General features: G+C 41.7%; 1 protein-coding gene across 4 annotated transcripts in view; it reads left to right on the forward strand.

The window, feature by feature from the left end:
* AP2B1 (adaptor related protein complex 2 subunit beta 1) overlaps window positions 1-25390 on the forward strand; it is a 139150-nt gene extending 113760 nt beyond the window's left edge. For all 4 annotated transcript variants that reach the window (XM_049858689.1, XM_049858692.1, XM_049858691.1 and 1 more), the window contains 4 exons: window positions 7075-7159; window positions 8103-8189; window positions 17293-17447; window positions 22697-25390. In XM_049858689.1, coding sequence (XP_049714646.1) covers window positions 7075-7159; window positions 8103-8189; window positions 17293-17447; window positions 22697-22771 — 402 coding nt within the window. In that variant the 3' untranslated portion in view covers window positions 22772-25390. The remainder of the gene's footprint in view (window positions 1-7074; window positions 7160-8102; window positions 8190-17292; window positions 17448-22696) is intronic.
* Window positions 25391-26703: the final 1313 nt, after the last annotated feature.

Here is a 26703-nt window from a genome sequence, read left to right on the forward strand (position 1 = left end):
TACTGTAGATGTTATTTAGCTCAGTAATTTGAAACCAGAAAAACCCACATACTAGCCCATCCCCCATTCCTGCCTCATTAAGAATCAGTGTGCCTAATGAGAGATGTTACTGATTGAGCTATGTTATTCATATGAGTGATATAAAACTCAGAACCAAACCCATTGCCGTCAAGTCGATTCTGATTCATAGCAACCCTATAGGACAGAGTAGAACTGCCCCATAGGGTTTCCCAGGAGCAGCTGGTAGATTTGAACTGCCCACCTTTTGGTTAGCAGCCAGAACTCTTAACCATTGCGCCACCGGGGCTCCAAAAGAGGTAGAAAAAAGCTTGAGAAACCAGTGTTTCATGTCATTTGTTCAACATCACCTTCCCCTTCATTTTCATGCAACGAATGTTTGTTGAGCTAAGCAGTATGCTAGTGAAGATGAGAGAAAGCCCCAGCACTCAGGGAGCTCATTATATTGTTGGTAAGTTTGATGTCAACTTACAAACAATTGTTTTATGTGGTCAGTGCTGTAATGGAAGTATGCACTGGATGCTATAGAGAGAAGTTAAGGCTTCCCTGAGAAATCTGAAGCTTGAGCTAAATCTTGAGGTTAAGTAGGTATAGCTATGTTCCAGACAATGCTTGAGGAGAATAATATATTAAGCAGAAAGAACAACATGTAAAAAGGTAGAGTTATAGAGCTCAGTGTTGGGGAACAAGAAGTAACTTTGATATGGTTGAAGTCAAGGAAATAGGTTGGAGAAATAGCAGGGGCCATATCAAAAAGAGCCATTAATCCTTGAAATGAATGCAGCTCTAGCCAATAGTCAAAGTTTGAAAGCTGCAAAATAGAGATTTTTAAAAGCTCATGTAAAAGGGATGAAAATTTTCCCCAAAGGGTGACCTGTGCAGTTGATCCTATAAAGAGATATTTTACCAAGGGCACAGTAACAAGAGTCATTAAGACAACAGTTTGCCAATAAGCCTTTTTATCTCTTCTGATCTCCTTTTAGCGTAGTAGAAGCACTACATTTGAGCACGTATAAGATTCCAGATAAGTCTAATGTGGTCATCCTTAATTATGAAAAATCTTGGAAGCATACTATTGTGAGTAGAAAGGTAAAAGGAGAGAGGATTTTTCTTTGTTTGACAAACACTTGCGATGGTACTCACTGTGGGCCAGGCACTGTTCTAAGTGCTTTGCTAATATTAACTCATTCTGTTCATAACAACCCCGTGAATTCAGTACTGGTGTTGTGTGTTGTCTGTTTTACAGCTGAGGAAAAACATCTGAGTGACTTCCCAGAGTCACACAATTCTGGCTCCCGAGTCCATGCTCTGAACCACTGTCTGCCGCCTTTGATTTAGGTGCTCCAACTCGCAGAGAATTATTCTAGAGCAGAGTTCCAGGGATAGTCTTCAGGTTGTCCTGGAACCCCTGAAAGTGTATGTTGAAATGTTGAATGTACATTTTACAGGAAGAGGATCCTTGGTTTTCGTCTATTTGTCAAAAGGGTCTACAAGGCAGACTGATTTAGCACCACTCATCTAGAGGACCTTTTCATGTCTTTTCCGTTGTTAAAGAGCTCTTAACTGAAATGATTCCTTTAGAAGAACAAGATGTTTGCAAGCCCATTCAGACTTCTTAGGTGTAACATTTTTATATAATTAATTGCTTATCTGGCTGATCTTCCTAGGAAAGTCTTCCAAAATAATACCCATGCCAGGTCCCAGATTTAGAGGTGGTGGTTATTTATACACAGAAGCCCTGGTGGCACAGTGATTAAGCACTCGGCTGCTAACCAGAAGGTTGGCAGTTTAAACCAACCAGATGCTCCGTGGAAGAAAAATGTGGCGGCCTGCTTCCGTAAAGATCACAGCATTGGGAACCCTGTGGGGCAGTTTTACTCTGTCCTGTAGGGCTACCATGAATCGGAATCAATTCAGTGGCAGGTTTGGGGTTTTTTGTTTGTTTCTGTTTTTTTCTATTCTTTATACAGGGTGGGGCCCTGGCATCTGTTTCAAAGAACCTCTCCAGGTGATTCTGATATAAGCCTTTGTTTAAGACCACTAATACTGTCCCTTAGAGAACAAGGGTTATGTTTTCTGTATCTTTCCCGATATTTCAATGCTTGGAACATAGTCAACATTAATAAACGTTTAATGAACGGTGCATTGTGACATACGAGTGCTTTATATTCAAAGATATATGATCAATGATAATCACTCGGTTGATGTGCATTTCATATATGACCTTTCGATGACCCACCACTAGCTCAGCCCTGTCACCCCACTTTTTACTTCTAAATGCCCTTTACAAAGAAAGGCTGGCACCAAATGATCTTCTTGTTTAAAATAAGAGTTTCCTTCTCTCATTGCTGAGTACTAGATGAATTAGAAAATCTCTTTCCCAGAAGCCCACGACTACTATAAATGTTCTAAATTGGTTCTCTAATACATCTTAAAGAATGTCTTTATAAACTAACCTCCTTCCCGAGGTTACTCTGCTTAAATTCACCAAACTCAAACTTTTTGAGAATCCTGCTATCTCAGCATTTTGGGCATCAGGCTATGTAATACGGGTCAGAAACACCTAGCCTTGGTAACTGACAGGTTAAAAGCACACGTTACAAGGAAAGTAATTGGATGGATTCTTCTTGGAGATAAGGTTGTGTCAGGTAGACCGAGCCAAACACAGTTATGGAAGAAGAAAAACGATACTCTTGAAAGTCAGGAAGATGGATGTCCTTCGGAATGAGGATATTTGGATCTCATAGCCAAAATCTTGACGAAGAGACGGTGTGCTCTTGAAGTGTGGACATTTGCAAAAAAGGGGGAGGATAGAGAGGAGAATAGTGGAACTAAACAAGCACTTCTTTTGTTCTTTATTTTTTTAAAGCAAAAGTCAGAGAAATAGGCATGGTTACTGGTCATAGGACTTGCCCAGAGAAATATTTTCCTACAGTGCCAAGAGCATAGATAAGAAAGCCGCTAGTGACAGAAACCAGTGGGAAATGGTGGTTTAGGGCAATTCCCCTCCTCCTCTTTCTTCTTACAGTGTACGGTTGTTACGATCTGCTGCAGCGGAACCTGCCTGTTCATGAATATACACCAATCCGTGTCGCCCCTGAGTAAAGTACTTACGGTGGCTTTTAAAAAATATATAAACCGCATCCTCTGAATGAGCAGACCATCATAGAATCACAGCCTACCTAAATCAGAAGCTTGTATTGTGAGAAGAAAACTCATTTCTTCACTTGCCTAAAGGCTTTTCCTTCTTATAACCATCGTGTTTACCATTGTTTGACCCAACCAGCTTTTCCCCATCATATTGTTATGTACCTTCCAGTTGATTCTGACTTGTTGCAACCCTACTTGCCAGGTCTTCTCTCCCTCGGAGCAACTGGTGGGTTCGAACTGCCAACCTTTCAGTTAGCAGCTGAGCACTTTAACCATTGCGCCACTGGGGCTCCTTTTTGAGATGAGAATGAGTTGCCCATCACAAACCCATTGCCGTCAAGTCAGTTGCGACTCATAGCTACCCTATAGGACAGGGTAAACTGCCCCATAGAGTTTGCAAGGAGCGCCTGGTGGATTCGAACTGCCAACCTTTTTGGTGAGCACCCATAGCACTTAACCACTACACCACCAGCGTTTCCTTAATAGGACTTAGGAAATGAGATTTTATAACGCAACTAACTTTAAAACCAGTATCTAAAAAAAGATAGGAGGCAGTGTAGCTCTAGTTATTGTGAATAGAAAAAAAACAAGGTTTAAAAAACCTAAACCAACCTGCTGCCATCAGTAGAACTGTCCCATAGGGGTTTCCACAGAGCTACTGGATTCGAACTGCCGACCTCTTGGCTAGCAGCTGAGCTCTTAACTATTGCAAGGTTTTTGTTGTTGTAGTTGTTGTTAGGTGCTGTCGAGTCAGCTTCGACTCCTAGTGACCCTATGCGCGACAGAATGAAACACTGCCTGGTCCTGAGCAATCCTTACAATCGATGTTATGCTTGAGCTCATTGTTGCAGCCACTGTGTTAGTCCACCTCGTTGAGGGTCTTCCTCTTTTCCGCTGACCCTGTACTCTGCCAAGCATGATGTCCTTCTCCAGGGACTGATCCCTCCTGACAACATGTCCAAAGGATATAAGATGCAGTCTCGCCATCCTTGCCTCTAAGGAGCATTCTGGCTGTACTTCTTCTAAGACAGATTTGTTCGTTCTTTTGGCAGTCCATGGTATATTCAATATTCTTCACCGACACCACAATTTAAAGGCATCAGTTCTTCTTCAGTCTTCCTTATTCATTTCACATGCATATGATGCAATTGAAAATACCATGGCTTGGGTCAGGTGCAACCATAGTCTTCAAGGTGACATCTTTGCTCTTCAACACTTTAAAGAGGTCCTTTGCAGCAGATTTACCCAGTGCAATGCGTCTTTTGACTTCTTGACTGCGGCTTCCATGGTTGTTGATTGTAGATCCAAGTAAAATGAAATCCTTGACAACTTCAGTCTTTTCTCCATTTATCATGATGTTGCTCATTGGTCCAGTTGTGAGGATTTTTGTTTTCTTTATGTTGAGGTGCAATCCATACTGAAGGCTGTGGTCTTTGAGCTTCATTAGTAAGTGCTTCAAGTCCTCTTCACTTTCAGCGAGGAAGGTTGTGTCATCTGCATAACGCAGGTTGTTAATGAGTCTTCCTCCAATCTTGATGCCCCGTTCTTCTTCATGTAGTCCATCTTCTTGGATTATTTGCTCAGCATACAGATTGAATAGGTATGGTGAAAGAATACAACCCTGATACACACCTTTCCTGACTTTAAACCAATCAGTATCCCCATGTTCTGTCCAAACAGCTGCCTCTTGATCTATGTAAAGGTTCCTCATGACCGCAATTAAATGTTCTGGAATTCCCATTCTTTGCAGTGTTATCCATAGTTTGTTATGATCCACACAGTCGAATGCCTTTAAATAGTCAATAAAACACAGGTAAACATCCTTCTGGTATTCTCTGCTTTCAGCCAGGATTCAACTGACATCAGCAATGATATCCCTGGTTCCACGTCCTCTTCTGAAACTGGCCTGAATTTCTGGCAGTTCCCTGTTGATATACTGCTGCAGCTGTTCGTGAATGATCTTCAGAAGAATTTTGCCTGCATGTGATATTAATGATATTATTCTATAATTTCCATATTTGGTTGGATCACCTTTCTTGGGAATAGGCATAAATATGGATCTCTTCCAGTCAGTTGTCCAGGAAGCTATCTTCCGTATTTCTTGGCATAGACAAGTGAGCACCTCCAGCACTGCATCTGTTTGTTGAAACATCTCAATTGATACTCCATAAATTCCTGGAGCCTTGTTTTTCGCCAATGCCTTCAGAGCAGCTTGGACTTCTTCTTTCAGTACCACTGGTTCCTGATCATATGCCACCTCTTGAAATGGTTGAACATCGACTAATTCTTTTTGGTATAATGACTCTCTGTATTCCTTCCATCTTCTTTTGATGCTTCCTGCATTGTTTAATATTTTCCCTGTAGAATCCTTCACTATTGCAACTCGGGTCCTGAATTTTTTCTTCAGTTCTTTCAGCTTGAGAAACACCGAGTGTGTTCTTCCCTTTTGGTTTTCCATCTCCAGCTCTTTGCACATGATATTATAATACTTTGTCTTCTCGAGATGCCCTTTGAAATCTTCTGTTCAGTTCCTTTACTTCATCAGTTCTTCCTTTTGCTTTAGCTGCTCAACGTTCGAGAGCAAGTTTCAGAGTCTCCTCTGACATCCATCTTGGTCTTTTCTTTCTTTCCTGTCTTTTTAGTGACCTCTTGCTTTCTTCATGGATGATGTCCTTGATGTCATTCCACAGCTCTTCTGGTCTTCGGTCACTAGTGTTCAACGCGTCAAATCTGTTCTTGAGATGGTCTCTAAATTCAGGTGGGATATACTCAAGGTCATATTTTGGCTCTCGTGGACTTGCTCTGATTTTCTTCAGTTTCAGCTTGAACTTCCATATGAGCAATTGATGGTCTGTTCTACACAGTCGGCCCCTGGCCTTGTTCTGACTGATGATATTGAGCTTTTCCATCGTCTCTTTCCACAGATATAGTCAATTTGATTTCTGTTTGTTCCATCAGGTGAGGTCCATGTGTATAGTCGCCGTTCATGTTGGTGAAAGAAGGTCTTTGCAATGAAGAAGTCGTTGGTCTTGGGAAATTCTGTCATTCGATCTCCGGCATTGTTTCTGTCACCAAGGCCGTACTTTCCAATTACTGATCCTTCTTTGTTTCCAACTTTTGCATTCCAATGGCCAGTATTTTTCAATGCATCTTGATTAGCATGTTTGATCAATTTCAGACTGCAGCAGCTGATAAAAATCTTCTATTTCTTCATCTTTGGCCCTAGTGGTTGGTGTGTAAACTTGAATAATAGTCGTATTAACTGGTCGTCTTGTAGATGTATGGATAATATCCTATCACTGACAGTGTTGTACTTCAGGATAGATCTTGAAACGTTCCTTTTGACAATGAGTGCAACACCATTCCTGTTCAAGTTGTCATTCCCAGCACAGTAGACTATATGATTGCAAGGTTTAGGGTCATACAAATCTGAGCTTGAATCTTGGCTCTTCTTTGTACTAGCTGTGTGACCCTGGATGTCGCTTAGTCTTTCTTGACCTCAGTTTCCTCATCTGTAAAATGAGAGGGGAATGAAAACTACTTTGTTGGGATAGTTATAATAAGGATTAGATTTAGTTACGTTAGTACTTAAACGGTAGCAGCTACTATTAATAATCACAGAAATGAAAATAACTGAATAGATTATTCTAGATACAGAAGTTAGGCCTCAAAGACGGCCCTCCTGGAGAGGTGGAGTTGCAGGTTGTCACGGTGCTGTGACAGTGAAGTAAGTAAAGATGTGTTTTGCATCAATAGTGTATGGGCTGCTCTGCCTTGATTTTGGGAGTCCTGCACTGTCTAAAGATGAAGGAAGTAGAATGGTGTATTTCTAGACACATCACTGTGCTTTTCCTCCTACCTGGCTTCCTATGATGTCCTAATTTTCCCTTGTTACTTTCCTGGCAGGTGGCTGTGAAAAACAATATTGATGTCTTCTATTTCAGCTGCCTCATCCCACTCAATGTGCTTTTTGTAGAAGATGGCAAAATGGGTAAGTATGTCCTCCTGTCCTTCTGCCAAATATACTTTTGCCCTTCCTCTGAATGTCAGGCAGAGCAAGCCCCAGAGGTACAAGTTATTTTAAGATTAACAAAATGGGGTAAGGATATGCTAAAGCTCTTAACAATTGCTATTTCTTTATTCCCCTGAATCACATTTATTTTTTCTCTGCTGTTGGTCTCTAAATCAGAAGGCCTATTACCTAAATAATCCATCCACCCCAGAATATAGAGCAAGAGGTCTGGTGACAGGTAGTTGTAGATTTGAATCTTAGGTCTGCCGTGTATTAGCTTTGTGACTTTGGGCAAGGTGTTTAACTTCACTGAGTTTCCATTTCCAAGGTTGCATAGTAGCAATCGTTTTTAAAATAAGTTAATGAGATAATGCATATAAATTTAACCATTAGCCCTGAGTTAAGTTCTTACTGCTTCAAGATAAGAATTCAGTAATTTACAGTTTTTTTCTATGAGTACTCCTCATGTGGTTATTGCTGTTTTCCTTACTTATAAAGCCACCATCTAATAAAACTAGCTTATATTAAAAAAAAAAAAACTTACATTGGTATGTATTAAACTATATTGGTACTTAATCGATATGATTCTCACAATGGCTCTTTTCGGGTAGACAGGAGAGATGTGACTCTATATTAAGAAATTACACAAAGTTACCCAAATAGGAAAACAGTGGAGCCAAAACTAAAACTTTAGATGGTCTGACTTCTTAAACTCTTGCCACTATCCCAGCACCAGCGATGGGGGATTAATTGACCTGAAGTGTAGTGCCTCTGCATAGTTAAGTGTTGGCTCCAATCCCAGGCTGCTGCTAGCTATATTGCAGGGAACCAGCGCCTCAAAGGAGACATGGCACAAGGCATCAGAAATCAGAATACTGACAGGTGGCGCACATCCTTCCTTCCCTTCTGCTTCCTCATACAGAGCGCCAGGTCTTCCTTGCAACATGGAAGGATATTCCCAATGAAAATGAACTTCAATTTCAGATTAAGGAATGTCATTTAAATGCTGGTGAGTAATAACTCTAAATTCCGTTTTCATCTTAGCAAATCAAATTAGATATTTGAAAATTTTATCTTTCCTTTGCCTGCCTTTTTCCACATCTCCCTTGTTTCTAGTACATTACTTTGCAAACTTGTCTTTAAAAACCTTCAGGAGGTTTTGATGTAAGTGCTGGATCACTTATAAGCTAAGAGATTTAAGAGACAGACTAGAATGGATTCATCTACTTAGTTCTTTTGTGAGTTAGTCCTATTACTTAAACACCCTAAGCATCAAGCACTTGAAGCGGCTCCTGAGGATACGCACGCTACTAAGGATCGGAAGCACCGCTTCTTCTTTCGTATCAACTTTCAATATTGGAATGCTATGTATAGAATCCTGTGTTTATAATTAAACCAGAATGCATGGCAGTTGATTAAAGCCTGGTTGGTAACCTTTTTGTTTCCAACCTTACGTCAGCTTTTATCTGACGTACTCTCTTTAATCACCAGTAAAAAGCCCCAGACCCTTTTGTAGTTAATTTTATTACTCTAATAGGACATAAAAGAGGTAACCCGAGAGGAGAAACAACAACAGCTATCAGTCCTTAGGGCTCTTTTTCACTGAAGCGTTTCTCATGAGCAAGGAGCCCCTAAGCTGTTCAGAGTCCTGCCTTTGTTCCAGTTCCCTATTTGAAGTTAATATTCTCCTTTTCAAGGTTAGTACAAGGCTCTATGAGTTTGAATGAAAATGGGCCTTGGTGCTTGGTCATTCCTTCCTCTTTCCTCATTTGCCCATTCTTTCCTCTCTGTATGTTGGTGGCTTTTCTAAGGGGTTTGCAACATGCTGCCAGTCTCCCGTTGCAGCTAAAGCATAATATTGGAGAGGGGAGGTGAGATGGCAGATGAGAAAGAAAACCATCGTCCTCTCATTTTAGCTTTTTAAATTTTTTTTAACTGTACTTTAGATGAAGGTTTACAAAACAAATTAGTTTCTCATTAAACAGTTAATACACATATTGTTTTATGACATTGGTTAACCCCACGACATGTCAACACTCTCCCTTCTCAACCGTGGGTTCTCTATTACCAGCTTTCCTGTTCCCTCCTGCCTTCTAGTCCTTGCCCCTGGGCTAGTGGTGCCCCTGTAGGTTCATTTTGTTTTATGGGCCTGTCCAGCCTTTGGCTGAAGGGTGAACCTCAGAAGTGACTTCATTACTGAGCTGAAAGGGTGTCCCGGAACCATACTCTCAGGGTTTCTCCAGTCTCTGTCAGGCCAACAAGTCTGGTCTTTCTTTTTGAGTTAGAATTTTGTTCTACATTTTTCTCCAACTCTGTCCGGAACCCTCTATTGTGATCCCTGTCAGAGCAGTCAGTGGTGGTAGCCGGGCACCATCTAGTTGTGCTGGACTCAGTCTGGTGGAAGGCATGGCAGTTGTGCTCTGTTAGTCTTTTGGACTAATCTTTCCCTTGTATCTTTAATTTTCTTCATTATTCTTTGCTCCCAAAGGGGTGAGACAGTGGAGTATCTTTGATGGCCGCTTACAGGCTTTTAAGACCCCAGTCACTACTCACCAAAGTAGAATGTAGAACATTTTCTTTGTAAACTGTGTTATACCAATTGAGCTAGATGTTCCCCGAGACCGTGATCCCCGCAGCCCTCAGTCCAGCAATGTGATCCCTCAGGGAGTTTGGATGTGTCTATGGAACGTCCATGACCTTGCCTTGTACAGGTTGTGCTGGCTTCCCCAGTATTGTGTACTGTCTTACCCTTCACCAAAGTTACCACTTATCTGTCGTCTTTTTAATGTTTTTCCATCCCCACCTCTCCCTCCCTTGTAACCATCAAAGATTGTTTTTGTGTGTAAACCTTTTAATGAGTTTTTACAGTAGTGGCCTCATATAATATTTGTCCTTTTGTGATCGACTTCTTTTACTCAGCATAATTCCTTTCAGATTCATCCACGTTATAAGATGCTTCACAGATTCATGCTTGTTCTTTATCGTATACTCCATTGTGTGTACATACCACAGTTTATCCATTCATCTGTTTATGGTCATCTAGGTTGTTTCTATCTTTTTGCTATTGTGAACAGTGCTACAGTGAACATGGGTGTGCATATGTCTATTATTGTGACAACTCTTAATTTCTCTAGGATGCACTGGGTTTTTATATTCCTAGGAGTGGGATTGCCGGATCATATGGTATTTCTATTTCTAGCTTTCCAAGGAAGTGCCATATCGTTTTCCAAAATGGTTGTATCATTTCGCATTCCCTCCAGCAGTGCCTAAGAGTTCTGATCTCCCTGCAGCCTCTCCAACAGTTATTTCCTGTTTTTTTTATTCATTCTAGTAATGCAGGGGCGAGATGGTATCTCGTTGTTGTTTTGATTTGCATTTCTCTAAGGACTAGTCATCTCGACTCTTTCCTCAGGTATCTGTTGGCTGCTTGAGTGTCTTCTTTGGTGAAGTGTCTGTTCATTTCCTTTGCCCATATTTTAATTGGATTATTTGTTTTTTTGTTGTAGAGGTGTTAGATTTTCTTGTAGATTTTAGAGATTATATCTTTGTCTGATTTGTAATAGCCAAAAATTTTTTCCCATTCTGTAGCTTTAATTTTTAGAAGATCCCAGTTATCTAGCTTATCTTCTGGAGTTTGTTGTTGGTTGTGGTTTGTATCCTGTTAATGCCATGTATTAGGGCCTCTAGCATTGATCTATTTTTTCTTCTATGAAGAAAAATTAAAACTAAACTTAAAAACAAAAAGGTGACATCATATCAAAAAATTTTAGTTTATTGGGTCTTCGTGATATATTTATCTTCTGTGTTCGTACATATCTTTTCTATAAATCTTCCTGATACGACTTTGGAAATTTTTTCTTCTATGAAGAAAAAATAGTTTTTGGCTTTATATTTAGGTCTTTGATCCATTTTGAATTAGTTTTTGTATATGGTGTGAGGTAAGGGTCCTGTTTCACATCTTGCAGATGGACATCCAGTTTTGCCAGCACCGTTTGTTAAAAAGACTGTCTTTTCCCTATTTGATGGACTTTGGGCCCTTGTTGAAGATCAGGTGACCGTGGGTGGATGGATTTACATCTGGGTTCTCAGTTCTGTTCCACTGGTCAATGTGTCTGTTGCTGTACTAGTACCAGGCTGTTTGGACTACCATTGCTGTATAGTAGATTCTGAGGTCAGGTAGCGTGAGCTCTCGTACTTTATTCTTCTTCTTCAGTAGTTTTTTACTTATCCGAGGCTTCTTCCCTTTCCATATGAAGTTAATGATAAGTTTTTCCATCTCTTTTCAAGAGTGTTGTTGGTATTTGCATGGGGATTGCATTATGTTTGTAAATTGCTTTGGGTAGAATTGTCATTTTCACAATGTTGAGTCTACCTGTCCATGAGCATGGTACGTTCTTCCATTTATGTAGATCTCTTTTAGTTTCTTGCAGTATCGTTTTATAGTTTTCTTTGTATAGGTCCTCTACATCCCTGGTTAGATTTATTCCTAAGTATTTTATCTTTTTTAGGGGCTATTATAAATGGTATTGTTTTCGTGATTTCCTTTTCACTGTTCTCTTTATTGGTGTATAGGAATCCAACTGATTTTTGTATGTTTATCTTGTATCCTGCTACTCTACTGAACCTTTCCATCAGTTCCAGTAGTTTTCTCATGCAGTCTTTTGGGTTTTCCGTGTATAGTATATCATCCGCAAATAGGGACAGTTTAACTTCTTCATTACCAGTTTGGATGCCCTTTATTTCTTTTTCTTGCCTTATTGCACTCGCTAGGACTTCCAGCACAATATTAAATAGGAGTGGTGATAAAGGGCATCCTTGTCTTGTTCCTGTTCCCAAGGGAAATGTTTTTAGCCTCTCTCCGTTAAGAATGATGTTGGCCGTTGGTTTTGCGTAGATGCCCTTTATTGAGAAATTTCCCTTCTATACCTATTTTTGGAAACCATGATGGCATAATGGTTAAAAGCCATGGCTGTTAACCAAAAAGGTCGGCAGTTCAAATCCACCAGGCACTCCTTGGAAACCACATGGGGCAGCTCTACTCTGTCCTTTAGGGTCACTATGAGTCAGAATCAACTCAATGGCAATGGGTTTTATACCTATTTTGTTGAGAGTTTTTATCAGGAATGGTTGTTGGGCTTTGTCGAATGTCTTTTCTGCTTCAATTGAGATGATCATGTGATTCTTTTCTTTCCTTTCATTTATGGGGTGGATTACATTCGTACCATCCTGGTACGAATCCTACTTGGTCATGGCGTGTTATTTTTTTGATATGATGTCACCTTTTTGTTTTTAGTTTTAGTTTATTGGGTTTTCGTGATGTATTCATCTTCTGTGTTCATACATATCTTTTCTATAAATCTTCCTGATACGACTTCGGAAATCCAGCAGGATATTAATCAGCCTCGTCCTATGAAACATCTTTTAAATGTGATGAACATGTAGGCCCTTCCTGAAACTTTCAGAAGACTGAAGCCTTGCTTGGACTGTTAGGAAATAAAAGACGCACAGACTGGCGTCTTTTAGTATAGAAATTTCAGATAGATGTTGTCCTCTGATAATGATCATCTGACTTCTCCTGCGTCCTTGGAAAGGTGTTTGAGGAAAGAGGCTTCTACAATTTCCATAACCAGTTAGTTGCTTCTCTTCAGGAATAGTGTTTATCTCTCCAACATTTTTAATCTAGGTTTCCTCACCGTGACTGATTATGTATTTGTTAAACAAAACCAGAGTTTCCTGTACTTCACAAAAAGTTGTGCTCAAATTAGGCTTTGTGTTGTGTCAGTGTGCCATACTCTAGGTAGATGGCAGTGTTATCTGTCCCTCTCTTTGAGGCTCATTGGACAGTTACCATGAACTTTATTTGATGAGTAAAGGAGGTTGGGCAGCTTTCCATGGTATAAGCCAATCTTCAGGAAACCATCATATGCAGAATCCGCAGTGGCTAACGGCAAGAGCCGGAGTGAATTCTGTTAGAGAAGCAGCCTCTGCACTCAGCTTGGAAAAGACCAGGCCCCTGGTTATAGTCACTGTCATGGTACTTGGTCTGATGGCAACAACTCTATAGTATGTTCCTGAGAATACTCGTTCTTCAAAAAAAGGTGGTGGGGAGTGCCTGTGGTTAATTAAATTAGAGAATTATAGCATATGCTATGCCTCTGTCAGAAGTTGCCTTTGCACATGAGCTCACTAAAAGCTCTGAGAAGTCCTACATTGAAGAAGTCTCTTGAATCCAGTGTTGGCTGAATTTATCTGACCATGATACTTAAAATTACATAATGCTTACTGACATCCATGGAACACCAATGTACCTTGAACATAATCTGGGAAATGCTGGTGTAGAGAGAACAGAGAAAGGTCAGATTAATTGGAAAACAGGCTTGGTTTCAGTGGTCCAGTATGAAACAGACAGGCTTTTTCAAAAAAGAAAACGGAAGTTTTGGTGACTGAGGACTTTATTCTGGCCTGCCAAAATAGTAGGAAGATCCCCCTGCTTCTAGATTGGAGTTTAGGGCCCTTATTGCACCTTGATGTATGTGGGTGATCTTGCCAGAGAGTAGTCTGTCCTTCCTCCTAGTGATGTAGCCTAGAACAGTTTCTCAGAGCAAATTCAGTTTTGATCAGTTCTGCCATGGCCTCACGCCACTTTGTTTTCTCCAGGAGCCCAAAGCCATCAGTTTTCCACACTATGTCACTGCTGGAGCCCTGGTGGTGCAGTGGTTAAGAGCTCAGCTGCTAGCCAGCCACTCCTTGGAAACCCTCTGGGGCATCTTGCAAGACCTCTTCCTGCAATGAATCCCTTATAGGTCTTCCTTTGACTCCACCCCAAGGTCTGGAGTGCCCTGACCTTTACATTTCCTTCCAATCATGAGAGCTCTATTAACACGAGTGTTTTCAGTTTTAGTGCCTTCTGATTCAACACCCTGGGTCTAGCTGAGAGCTAAAAATACCAGGCTTTCCAGCTGATCTGCCCTAATCACAATAGCACCAACACTTTAAATAGCTTTTCTGTGCCAGAGTAGACGTTTGACAGATGGAACTAACACTCAGGGCTACAGGAAATCACAGCCTTACAGGACTTACTAACCTAGCATTGAGTCTTTGCTTTTGCTCTTCCATCTCTTTCTAGAGAATAAAGAAAAAGCAATCCTCCTCCTAAGTCTTAATGATATATCAAGTTTTAATAGAAAGGTGTATATGATAGGGTTGGTGACACTTTGTGTAAATACTGGAAATGCTAAATGAGAAAGGCACTAGTGTGTGAGACTCTGCTGCCTAGCACTGATCATCTCTACAAGGATCAAGAGGTCTGTATAAGAGAGATGCCAAGCAACATGAAGGTCGCCCAGGAGTGAAAGCTCAAAGAGACAAGGACCTTCCTCCAGACCGACAGAGAGAGAAAACCTTCCCCTAGAGGTGGCACCCTGAATTTGGACTTCTAGCCTCCTAAACTGTGAGAAAATAAATTTCTGTTTGTTAAAGCCACCCACTTGTATTTCTGTTACAGAAACACTAGATTAACTAAGATAACCATATATTTTTACTCCTGTACTGTGGAGCAGGTCTCAGTGTCTTATGCTTCACACGATGCCATCAGCACACACTGGAACAATTAACAATATATTCTCACTCTCACAGTTTCACAACTAAAATTCCATCCTCTTTCCCAGGGGTTCAGGTATGTAAAAAGAAAAAAAAAAGATATATTGTCAATAAGTCTATCCCAGTCTGGCTGCCTCCTTAAGTCAGGCTCCCATTTCTAGTCTTTAGTAAGTACATTTAGCAAAGTCTGACTATCCTGCAACCTATATATTATATAAATCTTCAACTCAGACCTAATATCTAAAATTTATAAGAATTGATTCACACATACTTAATGATATAGAACGCCCCCTGCATCCAGCCGTCTGGTAGAAATCACCATACAGCCATTCAGTAGGAGAAGAGCTTGGGTTCCTGGCCAGTGCTTCCAAATATATTCAAGTTACATCCGTTCAACTTGCTTATCCTACCTGGCTGTTTGCCATGGTTTTTAATTCTGGAAGAAGTGAGTGTGTGCGTGTGTTTCTGTTTGCTAGCCTTTCATCTCTTACATAGGTGGTGAAATCATGAGAAGCCTGTAGGAATCTGGGCCTGGCTATGTATATAGTCTAGAACATGTTTGTACCTCTACAACAAGGTGGCTCTTCAACAAAGCCTCCTACTGTGAGTGTTTTCCCTGGGAAAGGGGTAAGAGCCTAAAAAGTTAGGAATGGCTTTTAACAACTTGAAGCAAGACCCTATGTATTAAAGGCAGCCCTGTTAAAAGGCATTAGCCAAAGCTTCAACTGGTGATGTTGCCTAGCAACCCAGCCTAAGCTGCAAGAGCCCTTCATTGTGAGATCCAAGGTGACAGCCAGAACTGTTTGACCCCCCGCCCCAAGTCCCTGCCCCAAAGGTGATTTTAGAAGCATATTGAGGCTCCCTCCTCCAGCAGTATTGCCTTTAACTACCCTGAGATACACTTACGGCTCCTCATAGGGAGCCAGTTCCTAAGTTATAACTCCTCAGCTTAGTGTTAGTGAAAATTCTGGACGTAAAAGAGGAAAAGCTAGGTGACAACTAAATGAGATGGAAATGTTTAATGAATGAGGCTTTACTGGCTTCTCCCCAGAGCTGTCACTGGTTTGCATGTGGGAGAAAGGCATCAAGGTAAGAACTGCCCCCAAAATCAGCCCACACCTCAGTAGATGGATTTTAATTTCTACAGCAGCTATGTTCCTATTAGCATCTACAACTCCTGAGTCCAAGACTCATGCAACAGATATTGATGAGAAATGCTTGTGTCCCAGATAGTGTGTTAAGCACAATGACGAAAAACTCCAAGATCCCTGTGCTCAGAGAGCTTTACCATCTAGGAGATTAGAAAAATCATCTGTCATGGCAGTTTTTCCTAGAGAGTATGGTAGAATACAGCAGGTTTTTGTGTGGGGAGAATTTCATTCCTAAAATAGGCGTGAGTAATTTGAATTCTTATCAGAAATGAGCGTAATGAACTAGCCACAAAGAAGCAACCTTTATTCTCTGTATTCTTGAATTTTCTCTGATACTGCAGCATCTCTCATAGTAGCAGTAAGAGAACAAAAACCAAAACCAAACCCAGTATTGTCGAGTTGATTCCGACTCATAGCGACACCATAGGACAGAGTAGAACTGCCCCATAGAGTTTCCAAGGAGCACCTGGCGGATTTGAACTGCCGACCCTTTGGTTAGCAGCTGTAGCGCTTAGCCACGACGCCACCAGGGTTTCTGTAAGAGAACAAGGAGAAAGAAATGTCCTTGAATTCTGGCATGTCACGGATCTTTGGTGCTGTGGCCATGAGGAAGAGCCAAAACACCAACCTGTTCTTACCCCAAGTTGGTGACTGCCAAAGTCTCCACTCTGACCTCAGCAATAGCTGGGGTTTCAGGGCCTGTAGCAGTCTTTTGCACAACTTCGCTCTCTCTCAAAGTCTTTTGTCAAGACAGTTTGTTTTATTATTAATTTGGAGGCATAGTATTCCCTAAAGGCATAAGAAATCATTTGCCTGTTTTTGTTTTTTTTTTGAATCTTCATATTAGACATCCAGGTTAATAGATTTGGCCTGCAAGATTTCTGCAACTCTGTCCCCTTGTCTAACCCTGGCAATTGAAGCCAGAGTGGCTCGCAGTAAAGTGGTAGTGACTTGGGTAAACAGTGTCGTGGATTCGATGGCCAGTCTGTGAATCCCCATTGATCTGGACCAGCATTTCAGAAATGAACACCAACATGGTAGTTACTGTGACACACCTATTTCTCTCTTTGTCCTCTTTGAACATTTTTACCTATCTGGCACTTGATTTAGAGTTAACCAACTCCTTAAACCCACCCATTTTGTAATCTTCACAGATAACTCTTGCACTAATGCTTGGTTGCTCCTTATTCTGTTTTCTGTCCTGGAATCTGAGAAGCAGGTCCTTTGCTTTTGTGTGGGAGAAGGGCTTTTTGAAATATGTGAGTGTGCACGTGGCTGTACTTGTCAGGGAACTTGAGCACACGTGCGTGCGTTTGTTAGAGACTTAACTCTACGTGTTGGATTTTGAATCTGTGTTTCTAGACACTGTTTCCAGCAAATTGCAAAACAACAATGTTTATACTATTGCCAAGAGGAATGTGGAAGGGCAGGACATGCTGTACCAATCCCTGAAGCTCACTAATGGCATTTGGATTTTGGCAGAGCTACGTATCCAGCCAGGAAACCCCAATTATACGGTAAGGCCTTTCCCAGGATGGGTGAAGTGGGTTAGAGGAGGGAAGTAAGAGCCCTCTTAATTTTTTTAGCACCCTTGAAAGACCTAGAAGAGGAGCATCAGACCCAAGGTATCCAAAACAGTCACTCTAAAGTGGTCCCCAGCTGCCTCAGTGGAACACCTTCTCTCTGTAGTGTCTGCCCCATCCAGCAGGCATGGTGCCTCTGGCAGCAAGGAGCGCTTCAAACCCATCCCTCCTCCTGGTACATACAGACTTGTTCACAAAACTTGGCAACTTCTTCCTCAGTATCAGTTCATTCTTAGTTAGCATAACTGTGCATGTGGTACTGTAACAAGCTGCTAAAAGGATTCTTTGCATAGCCAATTTTAAGAAAGCCTTTCCTGTATTTGGAGTCCACGACCCACGGATATCACAGTCATAGACACATGAGCCTTTTTCAGCAGCACCGAATGACCTTAAATGCTTATTATGAAAGGTTAAGGCAAAATAAAACATACCTTTGGCAGCCTGTAAGGGGACTTTAGTTTGGAAAACTTCTTCAGTAGCACCCGTTGCCGTTGAGTTGATTGCATCTCATATCAACCCTATAGGTCAGAGTAGAACTGCCCCACAGGGTTTCCAGGGAGCAGCTGGTGGATTCAAACTGCCAACCTTTTGGTTAGCAGCTGAGCTCTTAACCACTGTACCACCAGGGCCCCTTGAGTAGCACACTAAAATAAAAATTCTGGTGATACTTTATAGAGCAGGAGCAATTCCTTTGTTAAAGCTATCCAAGCACTGGGCATTTGCTTGCTATTGTAAAGTATTACCTCCCAATAGAATGCTACTTGTCATCTTCATTTTGAAAAGGAAGGGAAAAACCCTTGTGATGCAGGGAAGTATCTTATCCCTCTGAGGTTTTTGTAGGCCATTTTGAAGGCGGGGACAGGAAAGTGACAGGGGAGTGAGGTTCAGTATTGATTAACCTTGACGAAGCTGAACAGTAAGTAGATTAAAGGAGCCTTTTAGCCATAAGGGAGCATCTCTCAGCCATTTGCTGAGAAAATTATGTGACCCCATTCCTTAATTTTGACAACCAAGCCTGTTTTCACTAGCATACATCAAGGGAACAGTACCAAATAGAACTGAAAATTCCTGGTGGGTGGGTGGGGTGTGTGTGTGTGTGTGTGTGTGTGTACACACGTACTGCTAAGTCCTGTCAAGCTAGATGTTTCCCCAAGCATTTGTGAGCTGGGAAACTTCAGGCTACCCCTGATGAAGTATACATTCCTCCCACCCACCTCCTCCACCACAGGCTCTCATCTTTTTTGGAGAGTAGCCTGTCCCACCACTTCCCTTGAGTTCCGCAAGAAAGGAAAACCCTGCTGTGCTGTTCCTGGAGGGCAGGTTTTCATTGTAAAATCAAGATCTGTTAAATAACTCCACTTACTTCCCTAGAAGCTTGCTCAGAGTACAGCAACCTTGAAATTAAACACCACTTGGTTCCTCTTCACCCTCAGCATGCATTGTTCTGGTTGTGATTTAGGGTTAAATTAATGCTCAGGATTGTGCTAGGAGGTAGAGAGTTCGCTTTGACAGAACTGTCAGTATCCCAGTCCTACACCCAGTCTAACCTGCTGCGTGACCCCCACTTACCTCTGTGATTGTTAACACTTAATTCTTAGAGACCAAAATTAGTCATTAATAAGAATTTTAAAAAGAATCCCTTTTCTGAAATTAGTGAAAAGGTGGACAAGTGATTCCAACAGACCCCATCTTTAAAAAGTGAGTGTCAGGTTTGTCTAAAAATGTTAGAGCTTGGATGGAGAATAAAGAAGCATGTATGTATGTAGGTATATGCATATGTATATCACATTTTTGCTTTGTTTTGCTTACCCATTATTTTATTGTATACAATCTTCCATCTCACCTAGGTCAAAGAACCATTATTACCCCCAATTTGCAGAAAAGGAAACCATGGTTAAAATGACTACTGACATGTTCGAGATTATGTAATTTGTTGGTAGATGAGTTATGTTTTAACTTTTTGTTTTAAGATTTAAATTACCTGAGAAATAATTTTAAGACTCGTATGAAGTTTTTAAAATAGTACAGAGTTCTATGTATCTTTTACCCAGCTTTCCCCATAGATAACATCTTATATAACCGTAGTACATTTTCAAAACCTTGAAATTGATATTGATATAACACTGTTAACTACAGAACATTTTCATATTTTACCAGTTTTTACATGTGCTTTTTTTTTGCTTATGGCGGAGGTGGGGTATGCACAGTACTATAAAATTTTATTACATTTGTGTATTTGGATAATCACTACTACAGTCAGGACACAGGACTGTTCCATCACCGCAAAAACTCCCTTGTGCTAACCTTTATGGTTAGACTCTCACCCAGCCTTAACACCTGACAACCACTGATCTGTTTTCCATCACTATGATTTTGTCATCCTGAGGGTGCTGTATAAATTGAGATTATACAACATGTAACCTTTTGAGATTTTTTTGTTCTTGTTTTTCACTCAGCACAGCACTCTTGACATCTATCCAAGTTGTTGGGTGTATCAATAGTTTGTTCCTTTTTATCGCCAAGTAGTATTGCACTGTATCAGTGGACCACAGTTTATCCATTTGCCCACTGAAGAACAGTTTCACCCCTATTGCAGTGGTTGATTTTATGTGTCAGCTAGGCCATGGTGCTTTTTATTTTGAGATAATTATAGATTCACTTGCAATTGTAAGAAATAAAACAGTAAGATCCCATTTACCTTTAACCCCAATTCCCCCAGTAGTAACATCTGCATAATTCCCTATATCTTATAAGGATGAGGTCATGTCTCTATGGTTAGGTAAGTCTCACCTGGAGAGAGAGAGCTTATTCCAAGTAAAGAAACATGTGTTCCAGACTTGGGTGGGTAAGCCTTTGGCTTTAATTAGACAGGAGAGGTGACTCTTCCTCCCCTGGTGGATCTAGATGGGTGGCATTCCTTAGTGGTTGATGTTAAAGCTGTGTCACATAGGCAGGCTAGATGTTAGAAAGTTAAGACCCAGGTAAGGCCTCTTTTCCCCAGGAGCCATACAAATGAGACCTAGCGTCCTAACTATACTTTATAAGTCAGATTATTTAGATTCTTTGTGTATATGTTTCCCTTGAGATTTGGCCCCCCCAAATTTTTTATTATTATTATTAATTCTAGCTTGCCTTAGCTGCACTAGTTAGAAAGCAAGGGATGGTTTGGGTCTAATATTGACCCTTTGTTAAAGGCCAGGACAGTGATGGACATTTGGGAGAGAGAAGGCGGGGGTAGAAGGGAAGAGAGAGATTCTTGCCCCTCTCACCTCACTCCCCAGAAAAGCAGATGACATTCTCAGGGTCAAGGTCTGGTCACTCTGTGACTCCCCACCAGTGCCAGCCCTGATAGTTTGGGCTTTTACTGAAGAAAGTAACATTTCCTTACTAGTCATGAATAAAAATGAATCTGCAGCTTGTAGAACTTATTGTTACAAAGATATGAAAAAATATAGGACTGCTTTTGGGGGAGAGGAACCAATCCTCTTTAGTCTGGGAGTTAACATCCTTAAAGTCATAACTCTTTAACTTCCTGTCCTCTCTTTTCTGAACACACATATTCTCCCAACTGAATTTTTCACAACAATGACAGTGGAGAGGCTGTGGAGGAGAAGGGACAGGAACCTACCTCTGTAGAGAGTTTGAAAGTCAGGGAAATGCTTATAGCTACAGCTGCAAATTTGACCAAAGTGAGCTGTTTTCTGTGCATATTTATATCCTTAAATTAGAGGTGTTTTGTTTTGTTTTACATTTATCAGAATTCTCTTGACTCATAGCGACCCTACAGGACAAAGTAGAACTGCCCCATAGAGTTTCCAAGAGCGCGCGGTGGATTTGAACTGCCAAATCAAATATCAAATAGCAGTTTGCAAATACCTTAGAGAGTATATATTAAATGTAAATAAAGAGCCTCTTGATTTTACCTTTTTTTGTGTGGTTTTTTTAAATTTCACTTTTCAGTTTCTAGGATGTTATTAGTCTTTTCAAGAAATTCAGGGTTAACCAATATTTCGATATTTTATCCAAAGCTATTCTCACCTTTTATATTATGTTAAATCATCCAGAGTGTCTAATAAGAGAATAAAGAGGTAAAATAATCTAAGATTTCAGGGGGATATAACTTTTGCTGATCTGCCTTAATAGACAAGAGCGGTGATGTCAAAAATACAAAAAAGTAAAAAAAGTTTAAGTTATTTCTTGTTCTAGGATGCATTTGCATACCTCTAATGTTATGTTCTGGAGTCCTTGGGTGGTCCAAACAAATAACAGGCTCAGGTGCTAACCAAAAGGTTGGAGGTTTGAGTCCACCTCAGAAGAAAGGCCTGGCAGTCTGCTTCTGAAAAATCAGCCATTGAAAACCCTGTGGAGCACAGTTCTACTCTGACACACATGGGGTTGCCATGAATTGTAACTGACTGGACAGCAACTGGTTAGTGTTACATTTTTGTTAATAATGTTTTGCCATATCTAATAATATAATTACAGAGTCTAAATCTGATTTTAAATTTTGTCCTGTTGACCCACAAAGTAAAATTCTCAATATTGAACATTAAAATATTTTTAATAGTGATGTTATTTGCCTGTCTGTTTAAAAAGGCAGGGAAAAAGAGATGAAGCTATTGGCATAGATTGTTGTACAATTACGTTGAGTGAATATCTTTTTCTGTTCTTGTTTTCCCTCCCTAACAGCGTATAATCTCCTCCATGTAATATAGAAAGGACTAGGACCTTGGACCTACCTAACTTACACTTTTATTTTACTTGATTGTATATCCTTCTGAAATTGTGCCTGGGATAACCAGTCTCCTTATCGGACTGAGAAACTAAGGCAGACATCTGAAATGACCATCAACAATTTTTCTCTTTTCATTTGACATTAATCGCTATGGCTCTCAGCAGAGCATTAGAACAGAGATTCCCCTTACTGTCAAAATGCTTTGATGTTTGTAGTATGGATTATTTCCTACCTTCGTAGACCCACAGAATATGGGTGGGCATACAACACAACTTGACATTGATTGAATTAAAACTCTTAAAGCGTGGTCTCTTTGTGTGGCTATTCAGTGATAGAACCTCTTTTCCCATTGTGTCAGAAAGAGGTTTTCTTGAACTGACTACTTGGGTGCCTTTTGAGCTAATGCCAACCTTTATGCTAATCTTCTTTCTCCCTTTCTTCCTAACAGCTGTCACTGAAGTGTAGAGCTCCTGAAGTCTCTCAGTACATCTATCAGGTTTATGACAGCATTTTGAAAAACTAATGGACTGGTCCAGTGTCCTCCAGCCACCCTGTGATTGGTGCAAGCCAAGAGCTCTTAACTAGAAGAAATTGTATTGATGTGTAGAATCTGAACCCAAACACACTGAGGCCACCCACCAAGGTAGTGACTAGTCTAACCTGTGCTAACATTAGGGCCCAACCTGTTGGATATGTTTAGCTTCCTGTGAACATTTGTAACCGCTGCTTCAATCACTTCCCACCTCTTGCCACCTGCTGCTGCAGTCTGTCCTTACTTGTCGGCTTCTCCATGCTGTGCCAATGGCTGGCGTTTTCTATACCTGCTTTTGAGTGTGGTTTGATATTTTGTAATCGAGAGCTCATTTCAAAAACAGAACAAGGAAAAAAAATATTAAAGCAAGGAAAAGTGTCACTGAAACATAAACTGCACTTTATTGTTTTATATTTTTGTACATAATAGAAATTGAGGGAGTAGTGTAACCAGTAAAAAGTGCTGAAACAGCTGACCGTCATTGACCACGCAGTCCTGGAGGAGGAGACACAGTTACTTGCCCCACCCCGTTAGGGGCTGTCTTACAACCTTGTCCCTGGTCATTTGGATTTTCACTTTTTTTCTTCCCCTTCCACACTCCTTTTCCTTGGCCAGGCATTGTGATTCCCCCTGTCCCGTATTATCACCTTGTTTGATTGCTCTGCAGTTAGGAAGGCTGTGCCTCCTTGAATGATGTTTCAGGGCACAGGAAATAGGGCCTGTCAGCACCAGGCCTGAGAAAAATTGGAACTTTCCTTCTCCCGAACAAACCCACAAATAACATTGGTTGAGGAATTTGAAAAGAGATGGGAGATAGGGGCCAAAATACCCTCCACTCACCCCTTTCCCTGTATTTTTTAGGTTCTGTTCACACCTAAAATCACAGAGTATTAGAGTTGAAACAGACTTTAAGTAATAGCTTATCTAACTTTGTTTTTCTGCAAAGGACAATACAAGGCAGAAAGGTAGTGTTGCCTGAGGCCTGTCAGCCTTTTCAGTAGAAGACCTGGGCCAGGTCTCCTAAGTCGCCATCAGTGTTGTTTTCCCTGCAGGACTGTCTCTCATTGTTTGCCTTTCTCCTGCCTTTCTGTGCCTGCTTCTTTGTGGCTGTTCACATCCTCCGGACTGATTTCAGCACTCCATCCATTGGCATCAGGTTGCGGCACAGTAGCTTTTCAGTGACTTGAAGGTAAATCCAAATGCCAAAATGAAGGAGTAGCTTGTCTGCCCGTATGCTCCTGCAGCTGCAGTTCTTGAGGCCAGCAGGGTGAATGCAGAGATGAAGTGAGCTTGCGGTGTCGCAGATTCCCTTCATCCCTCCAGTTCTGATCTGCCCTTTACTCACGTTAGACACCAAGGCAAATCGAGATCATCGCAGAGGGTCAAGCAGTTCTTGTCATCTCTCAGAAGACTGGGGCATGTGAAATCCCCTCCTTAACGCATTGGGTATGATTTGTCAAAGAATGCTTCGTGCCCCCAACACCAGCTTATTTAGCAGTGCTCACACAGTTTCATCTGTGGGCTCTTGTTCCTTTGCCTGGCCCCTTGCCTGGCACCCAGTATTCAGGGTCCATGACCAAGACTGCTCTGCTCAATGTCCTGCTCAAATCAGAGACACCTCAAAGTCGAGAGGCCTCAAGTTGGACTCAGACCTATGAGTGAGTCCAAGAGGAGGAATGGAAGAAAACAAGAGCGAAAGCTAGCCGCCCCACCCCTCACCCCCTCCCCAGCCCTGTAGTGTCTGAAATGACCCTGATTCATACCAGTGCAAAGCGTGGGAGAGGGGATGCCCAAAGCAGTTCTTAAGCCTTGAGATTCTCCAAGAGAAAAATTGTTGGGGTGGGGAAAAATATGTCCTGCACTCACCATACCTCAGGCATGTGGGGAATAGGAAGTAACAGAGGATTGTGTGTGTGAGGTGGGCACGTCAGTGTTGTATGGTGTGGAAATGCAGCTGGATAAAGTTCCCTTGTTGGGGAATCATTCAATGGAGTCAGTTGAACACAAGCAGTGAAGATAGCACACACTACAGGTACAGTGTCCTCATCTCAAAGCACACTAGTTCCTGAAGGAAGAGTGTTTATCAGGGCCAGGAGACAAGACTTTTATACGAGATCTGTCCCTCAACCCCCAGAACTAGGCCTTGCTCAGCCTTCCCGCCAATGAGGGATAACAGCCTCAGTTCTCAGCTGGCCTGACTGAGCCAATCTGTGAACACTTTGCTCCCTTGGGGAGGCTGCCAGCCTTTGCACCCCTGAGCAGAATTACAGAGGGATTCTGCTTATTATAAAAGGACTTCTCTCCTGAAGAGACAGACCTGTTGCTTCCACCGTGGCTTCCATTTTGGCCCATTTCAAGCTGGGCTGAATTGAGGAAGCAGGGTGGAGGTCGCCCTGCTTTCCCGCCTCCTCTGCCTCCGCCTCAGTAGGTCTTTGTAACTGCTGGCTGGCGTCTGTACAGAAGGCAAGGGAAGAGCAAACACACACCCAGAAGTCTTGCTGGTCAGAGATTGCCTGAGTGTCCTCTCCCAAGCCTGTTCCCGTGTGCCTGTGCTGTGAAGTTTGGGATGTGGAGAGAAATGGGGAGGGGGGAGGGGTAAATGTTGCCCTAAGGATGCTTGTCATTCTTTTGTTATTGTCTGGGATCTGTCCTGGGGAGGGTGGGGGTTGGGGGAAAGCCTCACCTTGTGTCTTCGTGAATAAACTCTCATTTACACAAAATAAAGTTTGTGGTATGTACTTTGTTCCCAGAACAGGCATTCTAGGACAAATCACAGCTGACCAGGGGATGGATGGAGGATTAATAACCACTCTGTTAAAACTGGGTTTTTTTTTTTGGCCATCCTAGCCCTCCCAAGGATTTGGTCAGATGAATTTAAGATTGGCATGAGGAAGGCCAATCTTAAATTCATCTGACCAAAAGAAAAAAAAAAATTTTTTTTTTTTCTTTTTTATGAGGAAGGATCTTATACCTTGTATATGTTAACTGAACCTAGTACCACTACACCATCACCGCAGGCAGGGAGTACTCAGAGAAACCAATCTGTCTTCCCTGGCAGGTCCACTGCCAGAGCCCCAGGTGGATTGTCCCAGGGGCACCGGCCAGACAGCGGCAGTTCTTTCTGACTTGTGGGCAGGCAGCCAGCCAGCCAGGCCCAGGGGCAGAAGGAGCACAGTAGTTTCTTATGGGTTTTCTATTATCCAGGGCATTTCACTAATCTCTCAACTTATTATAAAGGCCTCTCAGAACTGCACTGTGGACCTGTATATTCCCAAGGAAAGAGAAGGAATGCTGCCTGTAATGTAAGCTTCCCAAGGAGTTCAAGTCAAAGACAACTGCTTGTGTGTGTGTGAGCCCGCATGCACACGTGCCCCCGGTGGTGTCAAGATAGAGGGCCCCCTGGTGGCGTAGTGGTTAAGAGCTACCGCTGTTAACCAAAAGGTCTGCAGTTCAAATCCAGCAGGAACTCCTTGGAAACCCTTTGGGGCTGTTCTGCTCTGTCCTATAAGGTCACTATGAGTCAGAATTGACGGCAATGGGTTTGGTTTTTTGGTTTGTATTCTGCTGAGCTGTCAGCCACTGAAATCTCCCACAGCCTGGAGTGGAAAGAGGCTGCGGGGGCCAATACCTGCATGCTTTGGGCAAGTCCTTGAACCTCTCTCATCATAAAAGTGAGTGTAAGTAAAGTGCCTGACACACAGTAGGTGCTCAGAAACAGCTGCCTTTATTCCTATTCCTGGGATATCCAAACACTGTGAACCAACTGCCTTTAACTCCTAGGAAATTTTTGTTGGTGCGCTGCAGTTATCCCAAGCTGCCATAGGAACAGCACTGGGGGTGGACTGGGGTCTGGGTCAAAGATATGAAGAGGGGCTTTACTGAGATCTGGCTGGAGTAACCTTTTGGGCAAAGAAAATGCTTAG

The sequence above is a fragment of the Elephas maximus genome, chromosome 19 (genome assembly GCF_024166365.1).
Source record: "Elephas maximus indicus isolate mEleMax1 chromosome 19, mEleMax1 primary haplotype, whole genome shotgun sequence".
Taxonomy (NCBI): domain Eukaryota; kingdom Metazoa; phylum Chordata; class Mammalia; order Proboscidea; family Elephantidae; genus Elephas; species Elephas maximus.